Here is a 27,724-nt window from a genome sequence, read left to right as displayed (position 1 = left end):
TGTAAAGTAGACAATGATTAATTTTTTTTACTAAGTATATGGTAAATTCTCACAATATTTATGAACCTAAAAATAACCCGCAAGAGGAATTTTTGTTGTTGTTGTTGTGGGGCTTGAACTCTGGGCCTGGACTGTCCCTCAGCTCTTCAGCTCAAGGCCGGTGCTCTATCATTTGAGCCACAGTGCCACTTCCGGTTTTCTGGTGGCTAATTGGAGATAAGAGTCTCATGGACTTTCTTCCAGGGCTGGATAAGAACCTGGATTCTCAGATCTCAGCCTCCTGAGCAGCTAGGATTACAGGCAGCCACAGGTACCCGACCCTCTCTCTCTCTCACACACACACACACTACCTGACACACACACACACACACAATCTCAAAGAGGAATTTTAAAAATTAAATGTCAAGCCAGGAGCTGGTAACTCACATCTATAATCCTAGCTACTTAGGAGGCTGAGATCTGAGGTTTGTGGTTCAAAGCCAGCCGGGGCAAGAAAGTCCATGAGACTCTCCAATAAACCACCAGAACACTGGAAGTGGCACTGTGGCACAAGAGGTAGCGCACTTGCCTTGAGCTGAAGAACTGAGGGACAATGCCCAGGCCCAGAGTTCAAGCCCCATGACTGAAAATTATATTAAGTGAAGTAAGCCAGGCCCAAAGAAACATAGGTCCCATGGTTTCCCTTATTTGCAATAACTAGTATATGTCTGAGTCAAGCAGAAAAAGTCAGATAAGTTGATGATAAGTATTCAAATGGTTTGTTTTGTTTTTTTTCTTTCATGCAATTGTTTCTAACATATTTATAAGATGATTTCTTTGTAGGCCCTTCCCCCACTGTATAACTCATGCTTTCACTGTATTTGATGTTGGTATAATTTGTGGAGGGGAGGGGAAAAAAACAAATTGTTTAACTACGGATACAGGTGGACCCTTTGCAACAATGAGATGTACAAGTCGTTATGTCGAAAAACGAACTTTACAACTTTGGTGGGGGGAGCATTGGGTGGGGGGAGGGGGGAGTATGGGAAGGGATGGGAAAGGGAAACAAAGAGGAGGCAACAATGCTTGATAAGAAATGTACTCGTTATCTTGCCCATGTAATTGTAACTCCTCTGTACAGTATTCTCACAATAAAAAAATTAAATGTTTATGATTCATCATCTTTAGGCTACCTAGGAATTACAAAAAAAAATTGTTCCAGAAGCCAGTAAGATATAATGAAAAAGAGGACAAAAAAATTCATTGCTACTACTCATTAGGCTTGGTTTTGCAAATGTTAAAGGTAACAGAACCAAGGTAGGCATGGTAGTACAGGTCTGTATTCCCAGCACTTGGAAGGCAGAAGTACAAGTACTGAGAAAAGAGACTGAAGCCAGAATGGGCTACACAAATAGTCTTAAAAAGAATAACAGAACAGAAGTATAACTGAACAATTACAATAAAAAAAACTTACATCTACAGGTAATCAGTGACTTGTCGGAGAGTACACAGTAATTTCTTGAGATAAGTAGGTGTTAAACTTTAGGTGCCTTTACTCTAGATTCTGAAAGTGGTTTTGACATATAAAAAAGGAATTGTCAATCAAAGTATTTCAGGAGCTATGCTATGAAGGAAAGGAGTTGGTATTTTATCTTAGTAATATCACCATCTCTCTGACTACTTTGTACCAAATTCTCATCAATGGAGGTTTGTATTATAAGACGCTAATGTATTCCTGAAATTTATGTGTGAACTCCTAATATAAGCAAATAGTAACTCCTGAAGTTTTAATAACTAAAATATTTTTTAATCATATAATACGTTTAAAAAACTACATTGGTTTTCTTCCACAATGTATTCCACTAAGAAATTTTTCTAAATAAAAAGCAAAAAACTTTTTTACAGACTTTGAATTTATGCATTTATACTCATTACATAACTGTTACTAAAGCAGAAGTCTAATGAATATTTGTGCATCTTGACAAATTTGTTATGTCTCCTATACAGATCATAAAAGCCATAGATCTGAAAACAGATTATTGAAAACAGATACTGTTTATAACATGAATTCCAGGTTTTCCTAAATGAAACAATGAAAGACTATACAACTTTTCTATAAAAAGAATTTTTACAGTGAGGATTTTATTAAAGTTCAAAGTCAAGAATTCAACATATCCAATTTAAAGTTTTAAGGTCAGAAAATATATGAACTTAAGGAAAAGTAGAGCACTAGATTTAATTTTTCGTTCCCTTTATTTATATTTCATAATTTTTCCATTCCAAAGAAGCCAGGAAAGATTACTAAAAAGTTCTACTTTAAGAAAAATTTTCCAAAGTTTTCACCTTGCATAATTGAAAAGTGCTGTTTTCTTAAATGCTGATAGCTAAAGCATATATAGTACTTTCTATGTGCAGCATATTATTCAACTCCTTACATATATAAACTACTTTTATCCTCAAAAATGAAAGTGTTTTTTTTTTTTTTTTGGTGGGTCTGGACGTGGAGCCTGAACTCTGGGACTGGGCGCTTTCCCTCAGGTCTTCAGCTCAAGGCTAGCAGTCTACCACTTGAGCCACAGCGCCACTTCCGGCTTTTTTCTTTTTGCTTATGTGGTGTTGAGGAATCGAACCCAGGGCCTCAGGCATGCAAGCCAAGCGCTCTACCACTGAGCCACCTTCCCAGCCCCCGAAAGTGTTTTTTTTTGTTGTTGTTTTGCTGGTCCTAGGGCTTGAACTCAGGGCCTGGGTGCTATCCCTGAACCTCTCTGTGCTCAAGGCTAATGCTCTACCACTTGAGCAACAGCACCACTTCCAGCTTTTCTGTTTATGTGATACTGAGGAATCAAACCCAGGGCTTCATGCATGCTAAGCAAGCACTCTACCAGCTAAGTCACATTCCCAGTCCTGTGATCACTCTTTTATAGATGAAGTTATTTCAAGTGACTTACCCAAGGCTATCTACCTTACACTTTTTAGTTTATTATGAATATTTTATATTACTGAACTAAATATTTTTAAATAAGTTGGTAAAAACGGTTAAGAAACTACAATAGTTACTTATCTCTGTAAAAATCTCAAAAAATAAAAACCTTGACAAAACAAATATTAGATTATACAGAGAAAAACTATCCTTATTGCTAAAAATGTCAACATCAGATTTAATAAAAATGTCCTTCAAAGCAATTTACTTATATTCTAATGTGAAAAATAGAACTCTTTAAAATATTTTAACCTAAGCTGGATGCTAGTGGCTCATGCCATTAGTAATCCTAACTACTCAGGAGGCTGAGATCTGAGGATCCTAGTTCAAAGCCAGCCCACAGGAAAGTCTGTGAGACTCTTACAATTAACAACCAGAAAACCAGAAGTGGTGCTGTGGCTCAAATGGTAGAGCTCTGGTCTTGAGCTGAAGAGCTGAGCGACAGCACCCAGGCCCAGAGTTCAAGGCCCATGATTAACAAAAAGAAAAAAAAATTAACCTAAAGAACCATAAATCATTTAATGAGCAAAATAAAAAGTGTTTTGAACAAGGAAAATGAGAAAATGCTTCATGGGTTTTCTTTTTTTGGTCGTGGGTGCTGTCTCCCAGCTTTTTAGCTCAAAGCTAACGCTCTACCACTTGAGCCACAGCGCCACTTCTGGCTTTTTCTGCTTACGTGATGCTAAGGAATTGAACCCAGGGCCTCAAGCAAGGTAAGTACTCTACCACTGAGCCACCTTCCCAGTCCTCTCTGGGTCTTCTTAATAATACTTAATATTTAAAATACTAAAATTTCTATATTAAAATAAAGCTTTTATCAGAACATCTGAACATTTCAAAGAAACGTTTCCTTTGCTAGTTTAAAGCTGTGTGTTAAAGCCCAGATGCTGGTGGCTCACCCTAGCTACTTAGGGGCTGAGATCTGAGTATCATGGTTCAAAGCCAGCCCAGGCAGGAAAGTCCATGAGACACATGTCCAATTAACCACCAGAAAACTGGAAGTGGCATTGTGGCTCAAGTGGTAGAGCACTGGCCTGGAGGTGAAGTGTTCAGGAACAGTGCCCAGGGCCAGAGTTCAAGCCTCAGGACGGACAAAAAAAAAAAAAGCAGCTGTGTGTTAAAGTATGCATGTTAGTTCATCATATGTAGGAACAACCTTTTACTACAATTTGCGTTTCTAAAGAATTTCTATATGTTTCTTAATAAATACTGATAGAAGGAAAGCATATCTTCTTTTCAAAAAATTATCACTGCTATTAAAAATAGATTTTGATTTTTACCAGGAAACAGCCTCTGAAACTAGAATACTAACAAAAGACTAGAAATTTCTTAAGTTTTGAAATTATGTACAGAAGTACCAAAATCTTTTGCTCAAATTAAATTTTTTTCTTGGTCAAGCATGAACATTCAGTTATATTTTTATGGATTCTTTTTTTTATGGATTCTTAATTTATAAAATCACCTATTAGTTTACACAGAGAATCTACGCTAGTAAAACTTATGCATCATTTTAAGATATTTAATTTGCAGGCAATTCAAAAGAGTATCTACATTACTAAAATCATATGAAAAGACTTAATTAAAAGCAAACAATCAAGCTCAAATAAGTAATTTTAAACCACTAAGATTAAGCGTGCTAAACTATTTTCTACTTCCAATTGTTTCACCATTCTAATATTGATTTGACTTTTAAATTCTGGGCATGAAGCAATGATACACTATTTTTTCACGTGTGTGTGTGTGTGTGCTCGTGCGCGTGTTTTCTTGGAGGAGTGGGTGGAAGAGGTAAAAAGGTGATGAGACAATACTGATGCTTGAACTTCAGGACCTTGCATTCTTGTTCAATAGTCCTACTCATGGCTGGAACTCTACTACTTGAGCCATAGCTGCAGTTTTAGTCTTTTGCTGGTTAATTGGAGATAAGATTCTTTTCAATTTTCCTGTCTGGGCTAGCTTTAAACCTCCTGAGTAGCTAGGATTGTAAGCATTACCCACTGGCATCAGTTTCAACATATTTTTTATTTTTTGGGGGGTCCAGTCATGGGGCCTGAACTCTGGGCCTGGGCGCTGTCCCTCAGCTCTTCAGCTCAAGGCTAGCATTCTACCACTTGAGCCACAGCACCACTTCCAGCTTTTTTCTTTTTGCTTATGTGGTGCTGAGGAATCGAACCCAGGGCCTCAGGCATGCAAGGCAAGCGCTCTACCACTGAGCCATCTTCCCAGCCCTCAACATATTTTTGTATTAAGAAAACAACAGTATTTTGTTTATGAATATGTCATATATCTCCATTTTAAGTTAGTCTGAACTTTTCCTTTTAAAAAATAAAATTATGTCAACAACAAGAAAGTCTAACATGGAAATACACTATAGCCAGCAGATCATAGGTGGAAAGGCTATAAAAATGAATATCCTAGCCGGGCACCAGTGGCTCACCTCTGTAATCCTAGCTACTTAGGAGGCTGAGATCTGAGGATTGAGGTTCAAAGCCAGCCTGGGCAGGAAAGTCCATGAAACTCTTGTCTCCAATAATCCACTCAGCTGTGGCACTGTGGCTCAAGTGGTAGAGCGCTCGCCTTGAACTGAAGAGCTGAGGGACAGTGTCCAAGCCCAGAGTTCAAGCCCCACAACCGACCAAAAAAAAAAAGAATATCCTATGCACATAGATAACAGGGAAAAATAATTCCTTGATTGTATATAGCAGGACATGCTTTTAGCTAGGATAAGAGAGTAAAAACACACAGTACTTTTAAAAGACAACAGAAGTAGAAAGATTAAAATATTTTGTTCCGTAGAACTTAATTACAAGATATTTTTTAAAAAGCCATCAAGTGGGGCTGGGAGGCTCAGTGGTAGAGCGCTTGCCTTGCATGTCAGAGGCCCTGGGTTTGATTCCTCAACACCACATAAGCAGAAAAAAAATCCGGAAGTGGCATTGTGGCTCAAGTGGTAGAGCGCTAGCCTTGAGCTGAAGAGCTGAGGGACAGCGTCCAGGCCCAGAGTTCAGGCCCATGACCGGACCCCCCCAAAAAAAAAATAAATAAAAAATAAAAAGCCATCAAGCCTTCTAACATATTTATAAGATGATTTCTATGCTGCTTTGTATGTCCCTTCCCCACAGTATAATCCCTGCTTTCACTGTATTTGATGTTGGTATAATTTGTGGAGGGGAAGGCAAAAACAAATCGTTTAACTAGGGATACAGGTGGACCCACTGCAACAATGAGATGTACAAGTCATTATGTCGAAAAATGAACTTTACAACTTTGGTGGGGGCGGGGAGGATTGGGTGGGGATAGGTGGGGGGATTATGGGAAGAGATGGGAAGGGGAAACAAAGAGGAGGCAACAATGCTTGATAAGAAATGTACTCATTATTTTGCCCACGTAATTGTAACTTCTCTGTACGGTATTCTCACAATTAAAAAAAAAAGCCAACAAGCACAAAACATCAACAGGTTATATTTTATGGCCTTGATAGATCCTAAATGCAAGGCCTTATTTGAAAGGTAACTAAGCAAAAGGACTGGGGGCATGGCTCAAATAGCAGAGAATTTGTCTTGCAAACTAGAAGCCCTAAGTTCAAAATCCTAATACATTTTCATTTTTCTAAACAAATTAAAAATAGTTTGTATAAAATGTCTTAAGTACACACATTCTTCAAAACCTGAAGTTGAAAAAAATGTATCTAGAAGAGGATTACAATAAGCTGGGACTTTCTTATTAACGATATACAAATTTAGAATTATAGAAACATTGTTTTGTTTCACAATTTAATTAAGTATGATAACAATCACAATTTAATTAAATATAATAACAATAATTATTATTATGTCAGTCATGGGGCTTGAACTCAGGGCCTGGGTACTGTCCCTTAGCTCTTTTTGCTCAAGATTAGAGCTCTAACACTTTGAACAACAAGGTCACACCCAATTTTTGATGGTTACTTGGAGATATGAGTCTAATTGACTTTTACTGCCCAAGCTGGCTTTGAACCATGATTCTCAGACCTCAGACTCCTCAGTACCTAGGATTACAGGTGTGAACCATCAGTGCCCAGCTAATTTAACTAAATTACATTTGATATAAGCCACCAAAAACCATGTTACATAGGAAAGGTACACAGTGCTTAAATGGAGTACTAAAGTAGCTAAGCACCATACATAATAAAATGTATTATTTCAGCCATCTATTAAGATTAATATGATTTATGATAATCATTTATATTTAAATTTTAACTATTTGTGATTTATTCCAAATATATCTGGTTTTAATCTTACTTTTTAAAAATAGTAATACCCTAAAATATTCAAGTTGCCTAGTTTTCCTAGTTTGAATTTATTCATTCATATATTAAATAAGACCATAGCATTCTCAGTTTGGACTGAGTCAAATTCTTATGACTGCTATCAAAGTTCAAAACCAAATGACAATTTAATTATAAAGTGTCTCTAACTATATTATGGCTTCAAACTAAAACTGAAGACTTCTCAAAAACAGCATTAAAATATCTGAATATTTTTATATTAAAATGACAATCTCAATGCATTCTAAACTAGAAAACAAACATATCCAATAAGTACTTATTTGTCAATTTGGTAAGTTCTGTCATTTACAGTATTTTAAAAGAACATTAAGCATAAGTCATGTAGACAAGTTTATATACCTACATATAGTAATTCTCAATTATCTTACCTCTGTAGGTTTACAAAATCTCTGATGTTAATGGGACTAGGGATGGGAGAAATGTTACCTGAAATATCAATATTAATACAAATATATCTTCTCTCACAAATCCTTTCCCTCCATTAAGAAGTGAAAGATATGAAGATGAGCTTAAAAAGTAAACAAACAAAAAACAAAACAAAACATTAAGCTGGGTGCTGGTGGCTCACACCCATAATCCTTGCTCCTCAGGAGGCTGAGCTCTGAGGATCACAGTTCAAAACCAGCCTGGGCAGGAAACTCTGTGAGACTCTTTTCTCCAATAAACTATTTAAGCCAGAAGTGGCTCTGTGGCTCAAATAGAGAACACTCACCTTGAGCAAAAAGCAGCTCAGGGACAGTGCCCAGGCCCAGAGTTCAAGCCTCAAGACCAGCAAAAAAAGAAACAACAACAAAAAGCAAAACAAGGGCTGGGAATGTGGTTCAGTAGTAGAGTGCTTGCCTCACATGCATGAAGCCCTGGGTTTGATTCCTCAGTACCACATACACAGAAAAGGCCAAAAGTGGTGCTGTGGTTCAAGTGGTAGAGCGCTAGCCTTGAGCCAAAGAAGCTCAGGGATAGCACTCAGGCCTTGAGTTCAAGCCCCAAGACTGGCAAAAAGAAAAGCACAACAAAACACAAAACCTCATCAAAAGTGGCAATGTCAGGCAACTACTAGTAAGAAAAGTGATCTGCAAGTGTACAAGAAGTTTAAACACAAGTTTGCTTCTGTCCAAGAGACAATGGTATATGGATGTTTTAGACAAAAAATATCAGTGACTAAACAAAGCAATCTATGGTGATAGAAAGTAAAAACTAGTGTGTGTGCAGAGGTGGTGAGTGGAAGGTTAGCAACACAGAGTAGGGAAATACTAGCATAATGAAAACTCCAAATTTTGTTTGGGTGATGGTGAATATAGGGATGTATATAATTTTTAATGGCTCACTGAACTGAGTCAAGGTATATGTACTTTAGCATATGTTAATTAAGCAGGCCATCCTTACTGAGGATAAAGGTCTTAAGTAGAATGAGAAAGCTGAGCAGGTTTTCAAGCATCTTAGAATTCAAGTGTTCACAATTATTTATGTACTATCATATCTACTTCAAAAGGACATTTGTATCTATGTTCTTTTCTAATAAACTGGTTGTCTGTCCCTGCCTACTTCCATTATTATAGAAGATGAAGTAATTATTCAAGGCTTGCCACATTGTTAGTCAAAACAATGACAAATTAAAAGTCAAGGTCCTAATAATATTTAATAGCAATATTCATACTATTTAACCACCTATGTAAAAAACTCAAACATAAAGGAGAAAACTGGCTGTTCATATCCAGTAATATTGTACATTGGCACAGCACTAAACTTAGCACTTCCAGAATGAACTGCAAGGATAGCATTAGAGTTCAAATAACTCAAAATGTTGATTTCTCAATTATTTCCCAGTTTTCCACACCTCCCCCAAGAAATTAACTAAAGAGTTTATTTGATTAAGCAAAATTTGAAAGCAGAGGATTATCAGTGAAAAAGGTGATGCAGAAATTAGCAGAGGTGGCACTACCTGAAAGCTCATCAGAAAGGGGAGTGAGAACAATATCAGGCAAGAAGGGTTTGGAAGTATGGATCAGAACAGGAGCACTTTTAGCACTGCGTATATAGGCCGATGGCAGAGCACATTCACCAATGGATCGGCTTCTCATGGCTTTAAAAAAGGAAAAGAAAGAAGTGGGGAAGGAAAAAAAGAAGAGTGACTATAATGAAAGGCTTGTGTCACAGAAAAAGCAGCAACAGAGAAAACTAAAAGATACAAAGGAAGGAAAGTTTAAATTAAAACATTTCAGCACAGCAAATACTGGCAAGCTGTAAGAAAAGAAATCAGAGAACACACACATTTTGAATGTAAATATTTTGGTGTAAAGCAGGAAAATGCTTTTTATTATTAGCAATTACAATGGAACAGTATTTAAAAAACAGACACTTTTAGCTATGTTTTCAATACCAAGAACTGAGAAGTCTGTTGAATGGAAAGACTGCAAATAACTCAGTATTATTACTAAAAGTAATTTTTCTGCTATATTTGGTAATTTATCTAGGCAATTCATTAAGAGCCAGTCTTCTTAATGAAATTGAATTCTAAGAGCAAATCTAATATGGATTTAAAGAACAAATTTGTATATCCTCCAAATAAAGTCTCCAAGTCAGTTATAAGTATTTTTTGGAATTTTTCTTGACTTCAGTCTGTTGCTTCTTAAGTTCTAGGGTGTAATTTTTTAATTTATCTCCAAAAATACTGTTTTTATTACATTATTTCCTGTTCAAAGACGAGGCTAAATTTAAAATTCTTTTTGGCTTTGACATGCAACTTGTTATATGGCAATGCTGCGAAGTTATACTAGAATACCCTATATCCGAGTAAATTAGTATTGGTTCAATATTAGAATTAGCCATATGTTTATAAATATCAAACTAATAAGGTCATGAACTTCCTGAGGGGATACTGTGTTTTAAACTGAAGATTATTACCTTGGTTTATAAAATAAATGAAGCTACTCTTCAATCCTCTTAAGTATATTCCTAGGAATGAAAAGTGCTGGGTAATCTGCTCAACAGTTTGATATTTCAAAAAACTGACAAAGTAGCTGTAGTGTCTCACATTTCCATTAGTAATATATGTGGTCTCCAATTTTTCCACATCATCACCAGCACTTGTTATTATCTGTCTGATGGACAATAGTTCGTGAGTGTGTGAGAGTGTGTGTGTGTGAGAGAGAGGGAGAGAGAAAGAGAGAGAGAGAGAGGGAGAGAGAGGTAGTATTCCATTGTGATTTTCATTGGTATTTCAATAATGGTTAATATAAAGCATGTGTGTATTGGCCATTTGTGTACTTTTATGGCGAAATGTCCATTCAAATCCTTTACCTATTTTTAAATTGAGTTGTATGTTTCTTATTTATTTTTCAAGTTTAAAATTAATTCTGTAATGCCACAAGCTCCTATACACTAACATAAACAAAAGGAGTATTTTCAGAACACTTAAATTCTTACTAAACTTTGATATTACATGAACTGACCATATTTTAATCTGTCCTTTATTCTAATTCCAAAAGAATTATTATACTTAGAAGCGTTTAATTTGTCTACATGTTTAGTCATTTCTTAGGTCATTTCTTACATCTCAGACTTTAATTCTAACTTTTTAGGATACATCATTACAAACTGACTTGGTCTCCTAACACTCACTTGCTTTCTTCTTCCACATTTCACTTCAGCCATATTGACTTTACTATTCCTCAAATACCCAAGCATACCACACAGGGTTTTCAGACTTTTCTTTTGGCTCACAATGTACTTCCTATTAGGAATCTGCTAAGCTCATTCACTTTATTCAAGTCTCTGTTCTTATACGATAAAACAGATCTCTGTTGATCTCCTTCAGGCTCTAGTCCTTTATCATGCTTTACTTTTCACCATAATTTACTACTATTACTACCTGATATGTTTATTGGTTCAATCTATTTATTAAATGTTTCCCCAAACACTAGACTGCAAGCTCCAATGGACTTTGTTTTGCTCATAATTTCTGTAAACAGCGCTTCCATATTGAAACTTAAACTTGTTTTTATCCAAATGTGTAAAACCTATGGCTCATATTAATATACGTATTATGCTGTATGTTTGCATATGCATAAAGGATCTTTAGAAGGATGTTCAAAGAAGTTAGTAACAGTGGTTGTTTCCAGTCAGGTATCCTGCATTGGTGGGGAAAAGGATGAAGGAAGACTTACTATAATGTACATAATTTTTTCACAGATGAAACTATGTACATTTACATTTTTAAAACTAAAGAAAATAAGTGTCCAAAGAATATTTTAAATTAAATCCTATGCCTTTTAACTGTTTTCCAATTTTGTGGGGTTTTTTTAACTGTATTTTTTTTTTTGTCAGTCATGGGACTTGAACTCTGGGCCTGAACACTATCCCTCAGTTAACTGTATTTTTTTTGTCTTTTCTTTTTTGGTACTGGGGATCGAACCCAGGACGTTGCACTTATTAGGCAAGCGCTTTGCCACTGAGCTACATCTCAGCCCTGTTTTCCAATTTGATGCATGTTATATTTCTAATGTTTTAACATCTGCTTGACAGGCTAATTCACTAAACAATCTAGATACGGACAGTTGATAAGAATCAAATAGTTGAATTCAAGATATTTTTACTTTATACATTACTAAAAACACTACAAAAGCTAAATGTGTGAATAAATGATTACTTTTAATGTTTCCTCAGACTTAATATACCAAGCAAAAATGACTTCTACAATCAGAAAAAAAGAAAAAAGAATGTACTTTTAAAAGATTCAGGGCTTAGCCATGCACCAGTGGTTCATGCCTGTAAACCTAGCTACTCAGGAAGCTGAAAGCTGAGGATGATAGTTCAAAACCAGATGGGCAGCAAAGTCCATGAGACTCTTATCTCCAATTAATCCCCAAAAATCACAAGTGAAGCTGTGGCTCAAAGTGGTAGAACACTAGCCTTGTGCAACAAAAGTTCAGAGAAAGCATCTTGGCCCTGAGTTCAACTCCCAGGACTGGCATCCAAAAATCAATAAATAAAAATAAATTCAAGGTTAAATCTAATTTTAAAAGTCCTTAACATACAAATATTTCCTGTAAATGTGAATGAAGAAATGCATTTCAAATGTAGTCATTATTTACAGGGTTAGAGATGTAACTCAGTAGAGCACTTGCCTTGTAAGTAAGTGGTTTTGGGTTTAATCCCTAGCATCAAGGGCAGGAAGGCAGAAATTGAAGAATACAAATATTCAAAGTAGTTGTATCAAAATTCCTAGATATTTCTAATACCCTTTTTTCCCCTCATATCATTTCTTATTCTTCTAGCTTGGTATATACAATTAATATAATTATATGGTGAGTTGGGTAACATGAGGCAACTCTTAAAATGTGATCCTTTCCTAAGATTTTAAATTATAGCTTTTAGCTTTTTTTAAGTTTTTAATTTTCCAATTTTCTAAATCTGTGTCTTTACACCTGAGAACCTACTTTTTATTGAAGACATTTCCTTATAACAATGGTTTTAAATTTAAAATTAATAATATTTACTACTGGTACCATTCATAGATGCAGTTTCATGTAACAGTCTCTTTTCCTAAAATCATAAATTATAAAACTTGAACGTAATTTTTCTTCCAGCAAAAGAGGTATTATAATCCTTACTACAGAGAGATGAAGTACTTAAAACCTAGAGAGATCTGATAGATTGTTCCAAATAACCTAGCAATTTAGTGAAAAAGTAATCAAGAAGAGAGATTATAGGGATAGAGGCATGGTTCAAGTGGTAGATTGCCTGCCCAGCAAGCCCAAGGTCTAAGTTCAAACCCTAGGCAAGAAAGGGAGAAAGAGACAGAAAGACAGAGAGATCATAGCTAACCTTCATTTATCATTGTGATACATTTTCTAATATAATTATACTGAGTTATAAAGGTTCCTTTGAAAGGAATAGGGAATATCTGCTAAATCTGTGCTATGGTAAATGATCCTATCCCTAGAATTTTCCCCCAACAGTATTCCTTAACTGCTATTTCCTATATGACAGAAATTTCTTATTAAAGGTATCAAGGAACCAAACAAAAGATTCTATGTTGACCTTAGCTATCTATTTGTAGTAAGATGAATTCCCTTGTTGGTTTGTAAAGCTAATATAATTGTAGGATTGAAAATTGGCCTAAATTCTCCTTAGTATATTCATTTAACAAAGAGATTATAAATTCAGGATTGAGTACTATAAGATGAATCAGAGTTCTACTTCTTGCATTCTGTAAAATATCATTTAAAAAGGATATTTATAGTAAAATAAAACACATAAAAACAAGAATATACAGTAAATCTTAATATCATAAAAGGATGAATACTACTGTAAAAGGAGGTTTGCTACAGAAGTTTCTCATTTCACAACAAAAATCAGCCTTAAGAAATCATGATACACTGTTTCTAAAAATTGCAAATGTACTGGAGTTATACAATTCTCACTATTTTAAGAATACATACCAACAGTTTTTTGCCGCACTATACTCCTTGCCTTTTCAGTTCCTGGGGAGCCAGTGGTTGTGGCACTTCGCTGTCTCATTGGGGCTTGGCTGGGTTGATCACGACTCCATCCTCTAGAAAATGACTTGTCAACTGAAACTTTTTGAAATTCATGTCCAACTCCTAGAAATGTACATTTTCAATCTCAATATACAGTGTGTTGATCACCTGATCTATAATATCTTCAAATTATGGGGACCATATTGCTTCAGAATCTTACCCTTAGCCTTATAAGTATAAATTAATTAGCAAGATAAAATGTTGGATATTATAAGATTATACTCTAATGCAGAATTTAAAAATTACACTATTAACGAATAAATTATTATGAACTGTCTTCACTTGCTTTATCATAGAAATAAAAATATCTGGACAGCATGAGAGAGAGGAAATAAGAGGAGAGAAAAAGAAGGCGGTAAAGAGGGAGGGCATAAGAGAAATGAAGAAAGGAAGAAAGGGAGGAAGAAAGCTAATGAGTAATAACCATTTGGAAAACAGTCTAAAAAATGTAGTCAAAAAGTGCATTATTAAAACAGTGCACAAAGGGTTAAGTATGAAATATGACTTGAGTATGATATCTGCCTGGCAACAAATTACAGAAAATGAAAAAACTAACAAATGAAAGATGATAAAATCATATATTAATGATATTATTTTGCTACTGCCCACCCCACCTCTTTTGATATCAGACTAAATATTTCATACTTCCAGAATCCTTTGTTTCAACCAAATTTTTTTCCAAATAATTATTTTTATTTTTAAATTAGGCAAAATGAATTCATTCTTTATTTTCTAACTAAAAGTTGCTTGACCCAAAAAGGAGTGACATATTATACATTTCATTTTTCGGTTAATTCTTAAAAACAAAATATTTAGGGTTCTAGATTATTTATTTAGCTTTAACACTTTATCTCTTATTAAAGTTGGTTAAGGGTTTTGTTTTGTTTTGGTTGATTGTGGGGCTTGAACTCTGGCTTGGGTGATGTCCCTGAGCTCTTCAGCTCAAGGTGAGCATTCTACCACTTGAGCCACAGCACTACTTCGGATTTTTTGGTGGCTAATTGGAGATAAGAGTCTCACAGACATTCCTGCCCAAGCTGGCTTTGAAGTGGGATCCTCAGATCTCAGCCTCCTGAGTAGCTAGGATTACAGGTGTGAGCCACAAGCGCCTGGCCTATTCTAAGGTTTTAAGGTTCAAGATTTTAGAAGTAAGAAAAATTACTAATATCTGCTTGTTTTTCTGCTGGAACTATTAAGCCTCCAGGCTTACTGAAGGGGGACTAATTAAGGAAAAACAAAACTTTTACTCTCACTTCTTTCCCTGACTTGGTTTTCTCCAGTTATTTAAACAAACTAGTACTTTTCATCTCTGAACAATGCTTACCTTTCCCTTTATGCTTTTTCTGCTTCTGTTCACTCAGCTTATCCAATGGTAAATCACTGAGATCCAAACTATATAAATTTCTAGCTAAAACTTTAGTTAGTGTCTCCATAGTTAATGACCACTCGGTGGCCAATTCTTCCCAATAAGTCAATGATGATAATACTGACAATAAGTCGTCCCAGAGTTCTCGAGAGATATATACATTCAGATTTGCTTTGATCCAGGCAACTATAAGAGTCTATAAAGACAAATATTCAGAAGTAACAATAAAAATGTATTAATATATGATTTCAAAAGTAAATATTCAATTCTTTAAAAATGACCTAAAAACAGAAAACATACTATGCACAAACCTTCCTTCCCCACCCCTCTTTGGTTGGTTGTAGGGCTTGAACTCAGGGCCTGAGTGTTGTCCCTGAGCACTTTTGCTCAAGGATAGAGCTTTATCACTGAGTAACAGCACCACTTCCAGTTTTCTGGTGGTTAATTAGAGATAAGAGTCTTACAGACTTTCCTTCCTGCCTGGCTGGCTCTGAACTGTGATCCTCAGATCTCAGCTTCCTGAGGAGCTAGGATTACAGGCATGGGCTACAACCCTTTCTTAATAGAAAACATCTACATAAATAAATCAGGCAATGATTAGTATATACAATAAATTTCATTTGAACTGCAAATTCTTAGCATCCAACAATTCAAACAGAATTCAGGAGAAAAGCAATTTAAAGGAAGGGGTGGGGCTGGGAAGGTGGCTCAGTGGTACAGTGCTTGCCTTGCATGCATGAGGCACTTGGTTCGATTCCTCAGCACCACATAAGCAGAAAAAGCTGGAAATGGGGCTGAGACTCAAGTGGTAGAGCGCCAGTCTACAGCTGAAGAGCTGAGGAACAGCACCCATGCCCAATGCTAGACAGGAAATGTATTCGTTGCCTTACTCATATAACTGTAACCCCTCTGTACAGCATCTTTACAATAAAATAAATTTTTAAAAGGTTATACTTAGTGCTAAAAACTATTAAGTATAAAACTCTGAATTCAAGCCCTAGTACCACTAAATAAATAAATGATGAGGAAAATTCATTAGGTTTTCGAGTTTTATACTTAATAGGCAAGAACTTTTAACACTAGAGCCATACTCCCAACCCTTTTTGACTCTTAAAAAAAATTTTCAGGCTGGGCGCCAGTGGCTCATACCTGTAATCCTAGCTACTAAAGATCATGGTTCAAAGCCAGCTCAGGCAGGAAAATCCATGAGATTTAGCTCCAATTAACCACCAGAAAACCAGAAGTGGCACTGTGGCTCAAGTGGTAGAGTGCTAGCCTTGAGCTGAAGAGCTGAGGGACAGCACCCAGGCCCAGAGTTCAAGCCCCATGACGATCAAAAAAAAAAAAAATCAAATTAGGGTCCATTGTTTTTGTCAGGGATCAGACTTAGATGATAACTTGTTCCACCTAATGCTTCCTAAGTAGCTAGCATCATATCACAGGCATATACCTAGCCCCATTTATTTCTTGAGGTAGGTTCTCACTAACTTTTGCCTCAAAAACTGGCCTCAAACTGTAATTCTCCTGATCTCTGACTCACAAAAGTAGTTAGTATTACAGGTATGAGCAATCACACCTGGTCTGTCCTTCAATCTTATTCTAGTTTTGAAATAGACAAACAACCTATTTCCATGAGTAGTTTTTAATTTTCTCTACAAAAGATCCTTAAATATGAACAGATTTCTGACTTAATGACTCCTACTCTAGATAACATTTTCATGTATATGAATCTTTAAGAAATACTTATCTATCATCTATTAATTTATTTTTATTGCCTGGAAAAGTGGTCCTGCAAGTCGACCTGCCAAAGTCATATTTTTTTTCCCCTGGAACTGTAGAAAAGCCTGTGATGACATCTTCAGTACAGACTCCGTGACTCTGAGTAACACAAGCAGCATCTGTTCCCTTAAAGTAAAAAGATTAATTAGTATTTTCTTCTTACATATGTTTGCTTTTGTTTACTGGTTAATGCAAATTAATGTTATAAAATTGGCATTATCTTTATAAATCTTTTTGAAAGACAATTTCAAATTTTTAGAAATCTTTAAATATTAAAAAAAAATTTAATTCCACTTTATATCAGCCATTTGTTCATTCACAATACCTAGATGGAAAGAAGCTTTTTTGTCTTTTTTTTTTTTTTTTTTTCCAGTCCTGGGGCTTGAACACAGGGCCTAAGTGCTATCCCTGAGTTTTTCTTTCTGCTCAAGGCTAATGCTATAGCTATAGCTATACCACCTTTTGTGTGGTTAATCAGAGATAAAAGTTTCATAACCATTGTTGCTCTGGCTGGCTTCAAGTAACAGCGATCCTCTGATCTCAGCCTTCTGAGGAGCTAAGATTACAGGTGTGAGCCACAGGCACATGGCTAATAAGGTAGTTTTATAGTTTTAATAATGAACATTCAGGAGAAAAGAAAAAAACGATAAGGATGTTTCTGCTTTCCATCTTTTTAAAAAATCCTTTTTCTCTTTGAGAACTGGAAACAAAATCAATGCTAACATTGTCCTTCTTTTTTATCCTACATGCATACTATAAAAATTATAAAACTACACTTGATATTTCAGAAACTGATTCAACCCTACAGAAAAAGAGGCTAACCAGGAATTTCAATTGGGCATATAACCATACTGTAGTCCACGTCTCTATCACAGACTCCTCCATTTTTTGGCTAATTTACAGGCCCATTTGAGGCACAGCATTACATGGGACAATTACTGTGAAAAATGTAGCCAAGGTAGGAAAAGTCTCAGATCTAGATGTCTTGTTATTTCTAGTAAATAAGGAAAGACTCAAATAGAAAACAATGGTTCAGTTTAAAATACACTGTATATATTGGCTAACAAATGCATGTATTAATTTAGAGGCTAAAAATCTAAAGAATCACATTTGAAACCATGGGTTATTAACCATATAAAATAAAAAGCTATTTGAAAACAACTACACATGCAATCTTTACAAAATAAGCTACTAATGGTCAAACCTTAACTCACTGATTTATCAGGTGATCTTTTCACTTTGTAATATAATAAGAATGATTTTAATCAAGAAAATCTTCTAAGTTCAATGTAAATCTGAATACTACCCTCTAAAGTACTATACTTTAAGGAAACCTAAAAACATACTAAATAAATTCTACGTAATATTGTACACAGCAGTACTCCTGCTCATCACTGATTCAGACCCTACAGAAAGAAAAGCACAAGAGTAACAAAAGAATTATCTAATTCAGTGTACTTTCAGAAGTCAGAAATTCTGCAATTCAAATTTCTGCTCACTATTCAAAAGCTGTGTGAACAAGGACAAAACTATCTTTGTGCCTAAACATTGTTTCATGTAAAAATAGAGATATTACATTATTATATAAATCAAACAGTGCTATAAAGATTAAGATATATATGCAAAGTGCTTAGAAAGATACCTTGCAAAAAGAAGTGTTCCAAGATGCTATGTCAAAAAATGAACTTTACAATTTGCGGGGGGAGGGCCCTGGTGGGGAGATGATGTAGTTGCAGAGATGAGATGGAAGGGATAGGAGGGGAAAAACAAAAGAGGAGGCACCAACGCTTGATAAGAAATATACTCATTACCTTGCTCATGTGATTGTGACCCATCTGTACAGTATTTTCACAATAAAAAACTTATTGTTTAAATAAAAACTTACTTAAAATAATGTTAACAACTACTTCTACTTATTCTATTAATGCTGTTCATAAAAAATGTTTCCAAATAGTCATTTTCCCTAAGTAGGAAAACATAAACCAGGTACTTTCTTTGACTAAGTACTCTCTATTGAAAGAATGAGACAAATGAGAAAAAGAAGATGTTACCATCCTCCTTCCCACTAAAACAAAAAGAAAATACATGTGCATTAATAGAAGACTGATTTTAAAAATTATGGTTATATATATGGTATAATACTCATACCTAACTATTTGTGGTTTGGTAAGTCAGATTTTTTTTTTTTTTGGTCAGTCATAGGGCTTGAACTCTGGGCTTGGGGGCTGTCCTTGCACTCTTCAGCTCAAGGCGAACACTCTACCCCTTGAGCCACAGCACCACTTCTGGTATTCTAGTGCTTTATTGGAGATAAGAGTCTCACGGACTTTCCCGCCCGGGCTGGCTTTGAACCACGATCCTCAGATCTCAGCCTCCTGAGTAGCTAGGATTACAGGTGTGAGCCACCAGCACCTGGCCGAAGTCAGATTTTTTATGAATGGGAAAATACTTATTGCCTCAAGAGAGTGAACTTTGGGAGTAACTTTTTGGAGGATGGTGCTGCAATTGAATTTAAGACCTCACATCTGCCAACTTTTTTTTTAAGCTTTTCTTTGAAGTTTACAAAAACAACATAGCATGTTTATAGAAATTACACAACTGGGGGCTGGGAAGGTGGCTCAGTGGTAGAGCGCTTGCTTTTCATGCATAAGGCCTTGGGTTCGATTCCTCAGCACCACATAAGCAGAAAACGACAGAAGTAGCACTGTGGCTCAAGTGGTAGAGTGCTAGCCTTGAGCTGAAGAGCTGAGGGACAGTACTCAGGCCCAGAGTTCAGACCCCACAACCGGAACCAAAAAAAGAAAAAGAAATTACACAACTGCTCTCTCCCCAAAATTTCACTTTTCCATCCACTTAAACAATTATATAGAGTACCAACAACACACAATAGCTTATGCTGGGAAATGCAGGAAATACCTATCTTATCTAGGGCCTCTAATTTACCTCGAGGGGTACACAAACACCTACAACTACATAAATAAGATAGAAATCAAGGTAATTTTAACAAGAACTAAATAGAGGTATAAATACAGAATGAAAGGAAGTAAAGGAGAAAATGTAAGAAAGGATATCTACAAAGAAGATGGAATCTAAAGGACAGTTTGAGAGACAACAGGAAAAGATGGCACATGTTCATTCTAAAGGATAAGTTTAAGAAGGAAAAAGCGGGCAAAGGTTTTGAATGCCAGGCTAAGAAATCAGGCATCCAAACAGCTGGTAAATCACCCATCTATCCATTCATTCAATCATTCATTATTCATACATGCATAAACTACCTCTCCATATATGCATATATGATTATATTTATTCTTGAGTGGGAGAAGTGATATACTCACACTTCAGAAAAGACACTCCAACGAGTCTTTTTAGATGTATATGTTTAAGTAGGGTTTATTTAGCAAAATAGGATAAAAAAGGGAGAAATAAAAAAGGGAAAGAGAAGCACCTTCACTTGATATGCATGAAGGTAGCAGACACACTCAACACAGAGTCTTGAGGAAGCAGTAGCAAAGATGTTTGAGAGGCACAATGAGGTGGCTTATGCATAATATAAGCTACTCAGGAGTGGTGATCAGGAGGATCTCAATTTAACTCTGCCTGAGCAGAATTAGAGACCTTCTCTCAATCAATAAGCCAACTGTAATCTCAGGTTAGAGGATCATTACAGGTTAATTCTCTAACCTGGAATTATATGTAATCATAGGAAGGGAGATTGGGGTCAGAGGCAAAACAAAAGGTCTCAAAAATAAAGATAAAAGGGCTGGGGGAGGTGGCTCAAGTGATGGAGCATCTGCCTAGCATACATGAGGTTCTGAGTTAAAACCCTAATGCCGCTAAAAACAAACAACAAAATTACTGTTTGGCTGGGCACTGGTGGCTCACGCCCGTAATACTATCCACTGAAGAAGCTAAGATGTTAGGATCAAACTTGGAAGCTAGCCCAGGCAGGAAATCCCTGAGACTCTTATTTTCCATAAACTACTTTAAAAAGCTGGAAGTAGCTCTGTGGCTCAAGTGGTAGAGGGCTTGCCTTGAGCTGCACAGCTGAGGGGCAGCTTCCAGGCCCAGAGTTCAAGCCCACAACTGACAGACAAAAAAAAAAAAAGTTTGAGAAAACTTGACTGGAACTCCTGTCATCATTATTAAAGTATTATTTTTATTAATTCATTCAATAACAGAAGCCTTATAATGTTTTAACATATCCTATTCACAAACAATTTATCTTTAAAAATTACACATTTGTTTATAAAAGAAAAAAGGAGCTTTTACCAAGTCTTTTTGTCCATTGATACTTGTACAACCATGTATCGATAAATGTTCAGAATGCGTTTACACATATCAGTATGTTCATCCAGAAGATTTTTTATTTCATTTGCAGGTTCAAGAAGAAATATGTTGGCTGAGTTTATAATAAACACCTGTAGTTAAAAAAAATTAGCTATTTACAATGGAATTTCAATGGCAAATTTCTTTAAAAATTTTAAATACTATGGATTCTAACTCTACTTCTATTACCAGCTTAGTACCTGAAATTAAAACTCATTAAACCTACTTATTGCCATGTTTATCTAAACAAATACAACATTACTGGTAGCTGCTCAAAAGAAAATGATCGAAATGCAAAAGCAGCACTTCTAAACAGAGTACTAATACCATAACCCTACTGTAATCAACAACAACAAATAAGTATAATTATTTAATAATAAAAGATGACATTGATGTCAGGAAGAATTTTCTGAGTAAGTTGTATAAACATTTATCCTCTGTTCTTCTTTTAAGGTGTGTATATCTGAATTAAGAATGAAGTCAGGTGCCAGTAGCTACTAAGGAGGTAGAGATCAGGATTGTGGTTCAAAGCCAGCTCGGGCAGGAAAGTTTGTGAGATTCTTATCTCCAATAAACTACTCAAGAAAAGCTGGAAGTGGTGGTGTGGCTCAAGTGTTAGAATGCTAGCCTTGAGCACAGAGAAGTTCAGGAACAGAGCCCAGCCCCAGAGTTCAAACCCCAGGACTGACTGTTTTTCCTTTAACAATAATGAATTTAAGTATCTTTTCTCATCTATTAGTTGTTTTTCAATATATATGCTATGAAGTAAAAAAAAATAAGGATTAAACTATAACATGGGGTATAATGATAACTGAAAAATGTAGGTGGTAAACTTTTATATTAAAAAATTATACTATATCCTGGAATCCAGTAAGTACAGGGGTTTGAACTCAGAGCCATGTACTGAGTAACTAGAACAACAGATATGAGCCACAGGTACCAAGCTAAAATCCTGAACTTTTAGAATATCTAATGATGATTTTACTTAAAAAAAAAAAAAAAAAAAAAAGCAATAAAGTGATCTACCTGCAAAACTGCCTGGGTACCAGCTCGAATGTTTTCTTCTGTGGCTTCTTCAGAGGCATCTTGGTAAGTGCCATTTTTTGCCCAATTAGAATTTCGAACATGCTCAGCAATACTGGTCCCATTTTCCTGAAATAAAACATCAGTATTGAGTATTTCATTAACAAGAAAGCTGCAACACGTCAGCAAACAGGAAGGCTCATGAAATTATTAGAGCTTACTACTAAAGAAGTTTCTCTCAAAATGGGTAGAAAAACTAGGGCTGACATAGGGCTAGAGGCATGGATCTAGTCATACAGCACTTACCTAGCATATGTGAGGCCCAAGATTCAATCTCCAGAACCTCATGAGAAAATAAATCAATCAATAAAAACTCACATTGACAAAAAAGTTGTGAATAATTAGGCAGTTAGTTAATATAGTTTTCAAGGTTCTAATGTGTAAACCTCTCAACCATGTTCTCACACATTCAACAAATGGATTATACCATTTACAGTTTTGTGAAAGATGAAGTTTGTTGTAAACTGAAGAATCTAGTTGACAAAAAAATTTAAACTTATCTTTATTCTACTTCATAGTAAAATTTCCATTATTATATAAGTAATACTGATGCTTCAGATCTCCAATGCAGTTAAGGTCCCATTATTGGAAGAACAGTGATAGTTCAAACCACCTAAGACTGCAGCATTTTGCCTGATGTTCAGTATTAGTACAGAAGTTTCTTTAGGTAAAAAGCATGTAAACAGAAATTCTACTCAGGGTATTTCTGTTTATAAGTCTCTCCACAGTTTCTTCCTGCTTTTAAATTTCTTTTTAACTACTTTTGTTGCAAAATAAAGAAATTTGCCAGAAACCAAAGAGTTTTGCAGATGATAAGCAAGGGTTCTATCATTTAGCTATGGCCTCATGTCTTTCTTGCCAATAACTTCAATGAGTTTATGTATGTACACACACACACACACACACACACACACACACACAATTTAGCTATGGCCTCATGTCTTTCTTGCCAATAACTTCAATGAGTTTATGTATGTACACACACACACACACACACACACACACACACACACACACACACACATTATGGTGTTTATAATTGTAACATGCAAGAGATTTAGTCCAATATTTACTTCTCTACCATTACCAGAAATAGTATTGGAAGTAAGAATTGAGGAGCCAATATAAAATATCAAGGTCTAGTCTACTAGCCTTTCTCTTGAACTCTCAATCTCTATGATCAGGTGTCTTACCAAGTCTCCCTGACTGTCAATAGTAGTGTGCTTCACAAAAACCTACATATATACCTAATACATATACACACATTTACACAATGAATCCTCATAGAACTGGCCTAATTTTCCCTTGTATCAAAAGTACCTGAAGTTCAATATATTTAAAGAAGTGAGAAGTGATGTGGCTCAAGTGCTAAGAGTACCAGCTGAGCAAGAAAATGCCTCAGGTTCAAGTCCTAATACTAACCAGGAAGGAAGGAAGGAAGGAAGGAAGGAAGGAAGGAAGGAAGGAAGGAAGGAAGGAAGGAAGGAAGGAAGGAAGGAAGGAAGGAAGGAAGGAAGGAAGGAAGGAAGGAAGGAAGGAAGGAAGGAAGAAAGAAAGAGGAAGGGAGGGAGGGAAGAAGGGAGGGAGGGAGAAGAGAGAAAAAGGACAGAGGGAGGAAAAGAGAAAAAGAAAGAGGGAGGGAAGGAAATAGAGAAGGAAGAGAGGGAGAGAGAGAAAAAAAGTGAGAGAAGAGGGAAGAAGAGGGAGGGTGGGAGAAAGAGGAGAGACAGAAGAGGAGGGAGAGAGGGAAGGAGAGATAAGAAATGTAATCTCTCCCCTTTCCCCATCTCTCAACCAGTTAATAATCAAGACACACTGACTTTGCCACAGAAGAAATTAATATACTTGCCCTCTCCTTTATACTCCCACTTAACTGGCTCAGTCCTATTCCAGGTACTCACCATCTCACTTCTGAACTCACTAAACTTTCTAACTAGTCTCCAATCTATCCTCAATGATAGTCTGGTATAATTCTTCTGAAATATGTAAGTATTCATGTTATTCTACTATTCATAATCCTGTAAGTGTTTTCCAATCTCTAGAATATAACCCAAGTACACTGAATACATACAAATTATTGACCAGAAACTAACCCTTATTTCTAGTACTTCCTATCACTTTGTCCCATTTGCGCTTAGCTACAGTCAAATTAAAGTATTTTAAAAGTCTTTCACATTCTTAGAGATGCTATTCACACTCTGTGGTCCTTTCCTATTTCTCTACCTGCTTTTCATATTATAGTACTTATTCCATGAATCATTCTTTTATTTCTCTCAGCAGAGTATGAATTCCCTCTTTCATATTCTAGAATAATATTTCATAATTCCAGTAATAATATTTTATATTCTTATTTTATAAAGTTGTATTCTCAATTTTTGTACTTTTGTTTTTGGGGTGTGTGTGTGCTGAAACAGGGTCTTATGCTCTCTCAGCTTCTTTGCTCACAGCTGGTGCTCTACCACTTGAGCCATACCACCAGGCTAGCTTTTTTCATGTTTAAAAATAGATCTGAGGATCATAGTTCAAAGCCAGCCATGAGACTCTTATCTCCAATCAACCACCAGAAAACTGAAAGTGATGCTATGGCTCAAGGCTAGAGCACTTGCCTTGAGTTGGAAGAGCTCAGGGACAGTGCCCAGGCCAGAGTTCAAGCACCACTATCAGATTTAAAAAAAAAAAAATAGTCTTATAGTTTTTCTACTCCAGCTGGCTTCCACCTCAATTCTCAAATCTTAAGTGTCCTAAGTATCTAGGATTATAGGCCTTAGCCTTCAGCTCCTGGCTGTATTCTTGTTAACAGTAAGATACATGAAGGTAGAAATCATATCTGTTCAGGTTTATACTTCCAATATTGACTCTCATGTTTAAAAGGGAATTCTAGTTACTCTGTAGGCTGAAATCTAGAGAAATAGCAGTGAAAAGTAGGGCTTGAAGTGTGTGGCTCAAGTGGCAGAGAACCAGTCTAGCAAGTGTGAGACTGAACTGAATGTCCCCTTAAAAGGGAAAGGGATTTTGAAATTGCAGGGATATTTTATTATAACAAAAATTGAAATATGTCACTGGAATTTAATGGGATAAACAAAGGAATACCAAACATCTTGCAAGGTATATGTCAGTCTTGCACACATACTACACAAACTATCATGTGTTCTACATTTTTTCAAAAGTCATAATTATCTGAATCTCTATTTGATAATTTGAACACCAAAAATTTTTAGTGATCTTCATATATATTGAGTTTATAAAAACTGACAGTGAGTGATTATACCTTTTGGGTTAGATATAAATCATTAATGAGACTTGATGGCATTTGAAAAAATTCACACCTCTAATGGCAATGTTGTTGTAGTTAAGTCACCAGTAGAAAATGAATATCTAGCACACTATATCATCAACTCACTCTCCTTTCATTCATGTTTGTTTTTATTAAATGAGGCATACAGTTTATACTCATCATTTTTATTTAAAGATACAAGATAGGCTCATGACACAGACAAATAAATATTTGTAGAAATGTAAACGTTACTGACAGGTTTATTTTCTAACACAATGTAAATATTTGATGTTTTTCATTGGTATATAACAAATAGTACTATTTGTTCCTAATTTTGTAATTTATATTATTAATTTTATGTACTTCAACTATATTCTCCACTCCCATTTTTGTTGGTAGAGATTGAACCTAGATTTTCATGCATGCTAATAATCATACACTCTACTATTGAGCTATCCTCAGAACCAACTATTTTCTAATTTTTTTTCCTTTTTAGAAACAGGACACCACTTGGGAGATTGAACTAAGGAATATCAAAATTTCAAAGCCAATCTGGACTAAACAGATTTAATAGGACTTTAAAAAAAACAGAAAAGATAAAAGACTGGTAGTATATTGTTGTTATACCAGAATTTAGGCAGTAGAAACAAATTCTGTGTCCAGAATGGTACTACACAAATAGACCCTCTCTCAAAAACACAGAAAGGTCAAGAACTCATTTAGACTTAAGGAATAAATGGAATCAGGGGCCCAAATATTATCACTGCTATGCTCTATGTCTTTCCCCTATCAGAGAAAACTCATGGACCTATTTATTACCTTATTGCAATACTGCTTATTTTATTATACCAAGAAGCTTTACATTCTGCAATTGCTTTGCTGCAAGAGCCCAGAAAAGAATTCAGAACATTCTGATTTGTGGTGGGTAACTACTCTGGAGAAAAGAGGCACTACTTTCAGGGAAAAAGGAACTATAGTTAGGTAATCATCTCACAAGGTATGTCCTGTAAGCATTTTCATGTAGTATCACAGTTTAAATGACACCATTTAATTTTTATCTATACAATGACTTAAAGAACCAGTATATAACTGCAATATACCTTTAAAAATTATGACATTACAGATGTCATATTGTTACACTATCTAAACTGCAAAATATATGGAAAGACACCTTCTCTTCCTATTTAAGTATCTTTGTGATAATATATTGTTATATTTAATGAAACTTTTATCAATTAAAATTATAAAAATATATAAATCTTTAATTTTACCTCTTCTCTTTTTTCATCTTCTTCCGCTGAAAGATCATGATCTGTGACATTTTCAATGCAAGGTATGTCTAAAGAAGTGATCACAATTTCTTCAGGCTCTTGCATAAACAAAGGTTTTTCTTCTTGTTGGATCCATTCCTGATATACTTTTACTACTTTCCTCATAGCTGCTGCTTCACAAATTGGTAATAAAAATGCCTAGAAAATAAAGAGAACTTAGATAATGATACTTTTTCTTTTGCCACAACCATTAAAATATTTCAATAAAATATTTCTATATAAGACATAAAATTAAAAAATATAAAAGTAAATTATCACAAAACCATTTTATGTTGAAGTACTTTGTAAATACACTGACAGAGACATGCTTATGGTAGATTTAAGTGGAATAAAGATTTAATTGTGCCATCTCAGAATAGTAATATTGTCTCATAAAATTATTCCAAGTTCAATATCTATAATTATATAACTATACATTGTATCCAATTGTATACAACTGCATGTTGCGCATACATTTGTATATATAGCTTACATATTATATGATATATTGTATACATGCATATACTGATACATTAAAATAGCTTTTAGCAACAAGATTTTAAAAATTAAACTCAACTTTAAAAAAGAAAAAAAATCACATGTAAAAAAGCACTGTAGTTTTTTATTATGCATATAAAGAAAAATATTAATGCCTCATGCATTTTTATTAAGTATATAAAGAAAAAGATGAAAGCTTTCTATGAATCCCGTGTATGTGTGTATTGCGTGTGTGTGTGTGTGTATTGCGTGTGTGTGTGCGTGCA

At 35.3% G+C, this 27,724-nt stretch overlaps 1 protein-coding gene across 1 annotated transcript in view; it reads right to left on the bottom strand.

The window, feature by feature from the left end:
- Ralgapa1 (Ral GTPase activating protein, alpha subunit 1 (catalytic)) overlaps positions 1 to 27,724 on the bottom strand; it is a 255,284-nt gene that overhangs the window by 142,472 nt on the left and 85,088 nt on the right. Inside the window, exons 8-13 of the mRNA XM_013012238.1 lie at positions 26,922 to 27,119; positions 22,320 to 22,445; positions 21,237 to 21,385; positions 16,964 to 17,093; positions 15,147 to 15,384; positions 13,724 to 13,885 (exon numbers count right to left, since the gene is read on the bottom strand). Of these exons, the coding sequence (XP_012867692.1) occupies positions 13,724 to 13,885; positions 15,147 to 15,384; positions 16,964 to 17,093; positions 21,237 to 21,385; positions 22,320 to 22,445; positions 26,922 to 27,119 (1,003 nt within the window). The remainder of the gene's footprint in view (positions 1 to 13,723; positions 13,886 to 15,146; positions 15,385 to 16,963; positions 17,094 to 21,236; positions 21,386 to 22,319; positions 22,446 to 26,921; positions 27,120 to 27,724) is intronic.

This window comes from Dipodomys ordii, unplaced genomic scaffold, assembly GCF_000151885.1.
Source record: "Dipodomys ordii isolate 6190 unplaced genomic scaffold, Dord_2.0 Scaffold16, whole genome shotgun sequence".
NCBI lineage: Eukaryota > Metazoa > Chordata > Mammalia > Rodentia > Heteromyidae > Dipodomys > Dipodomys ordii.
The sequence above is the reverse complement of the archived record's forward strand: the minus strand, read 5'-3'. Positions and strand labels throughout refer to the sequence as shown.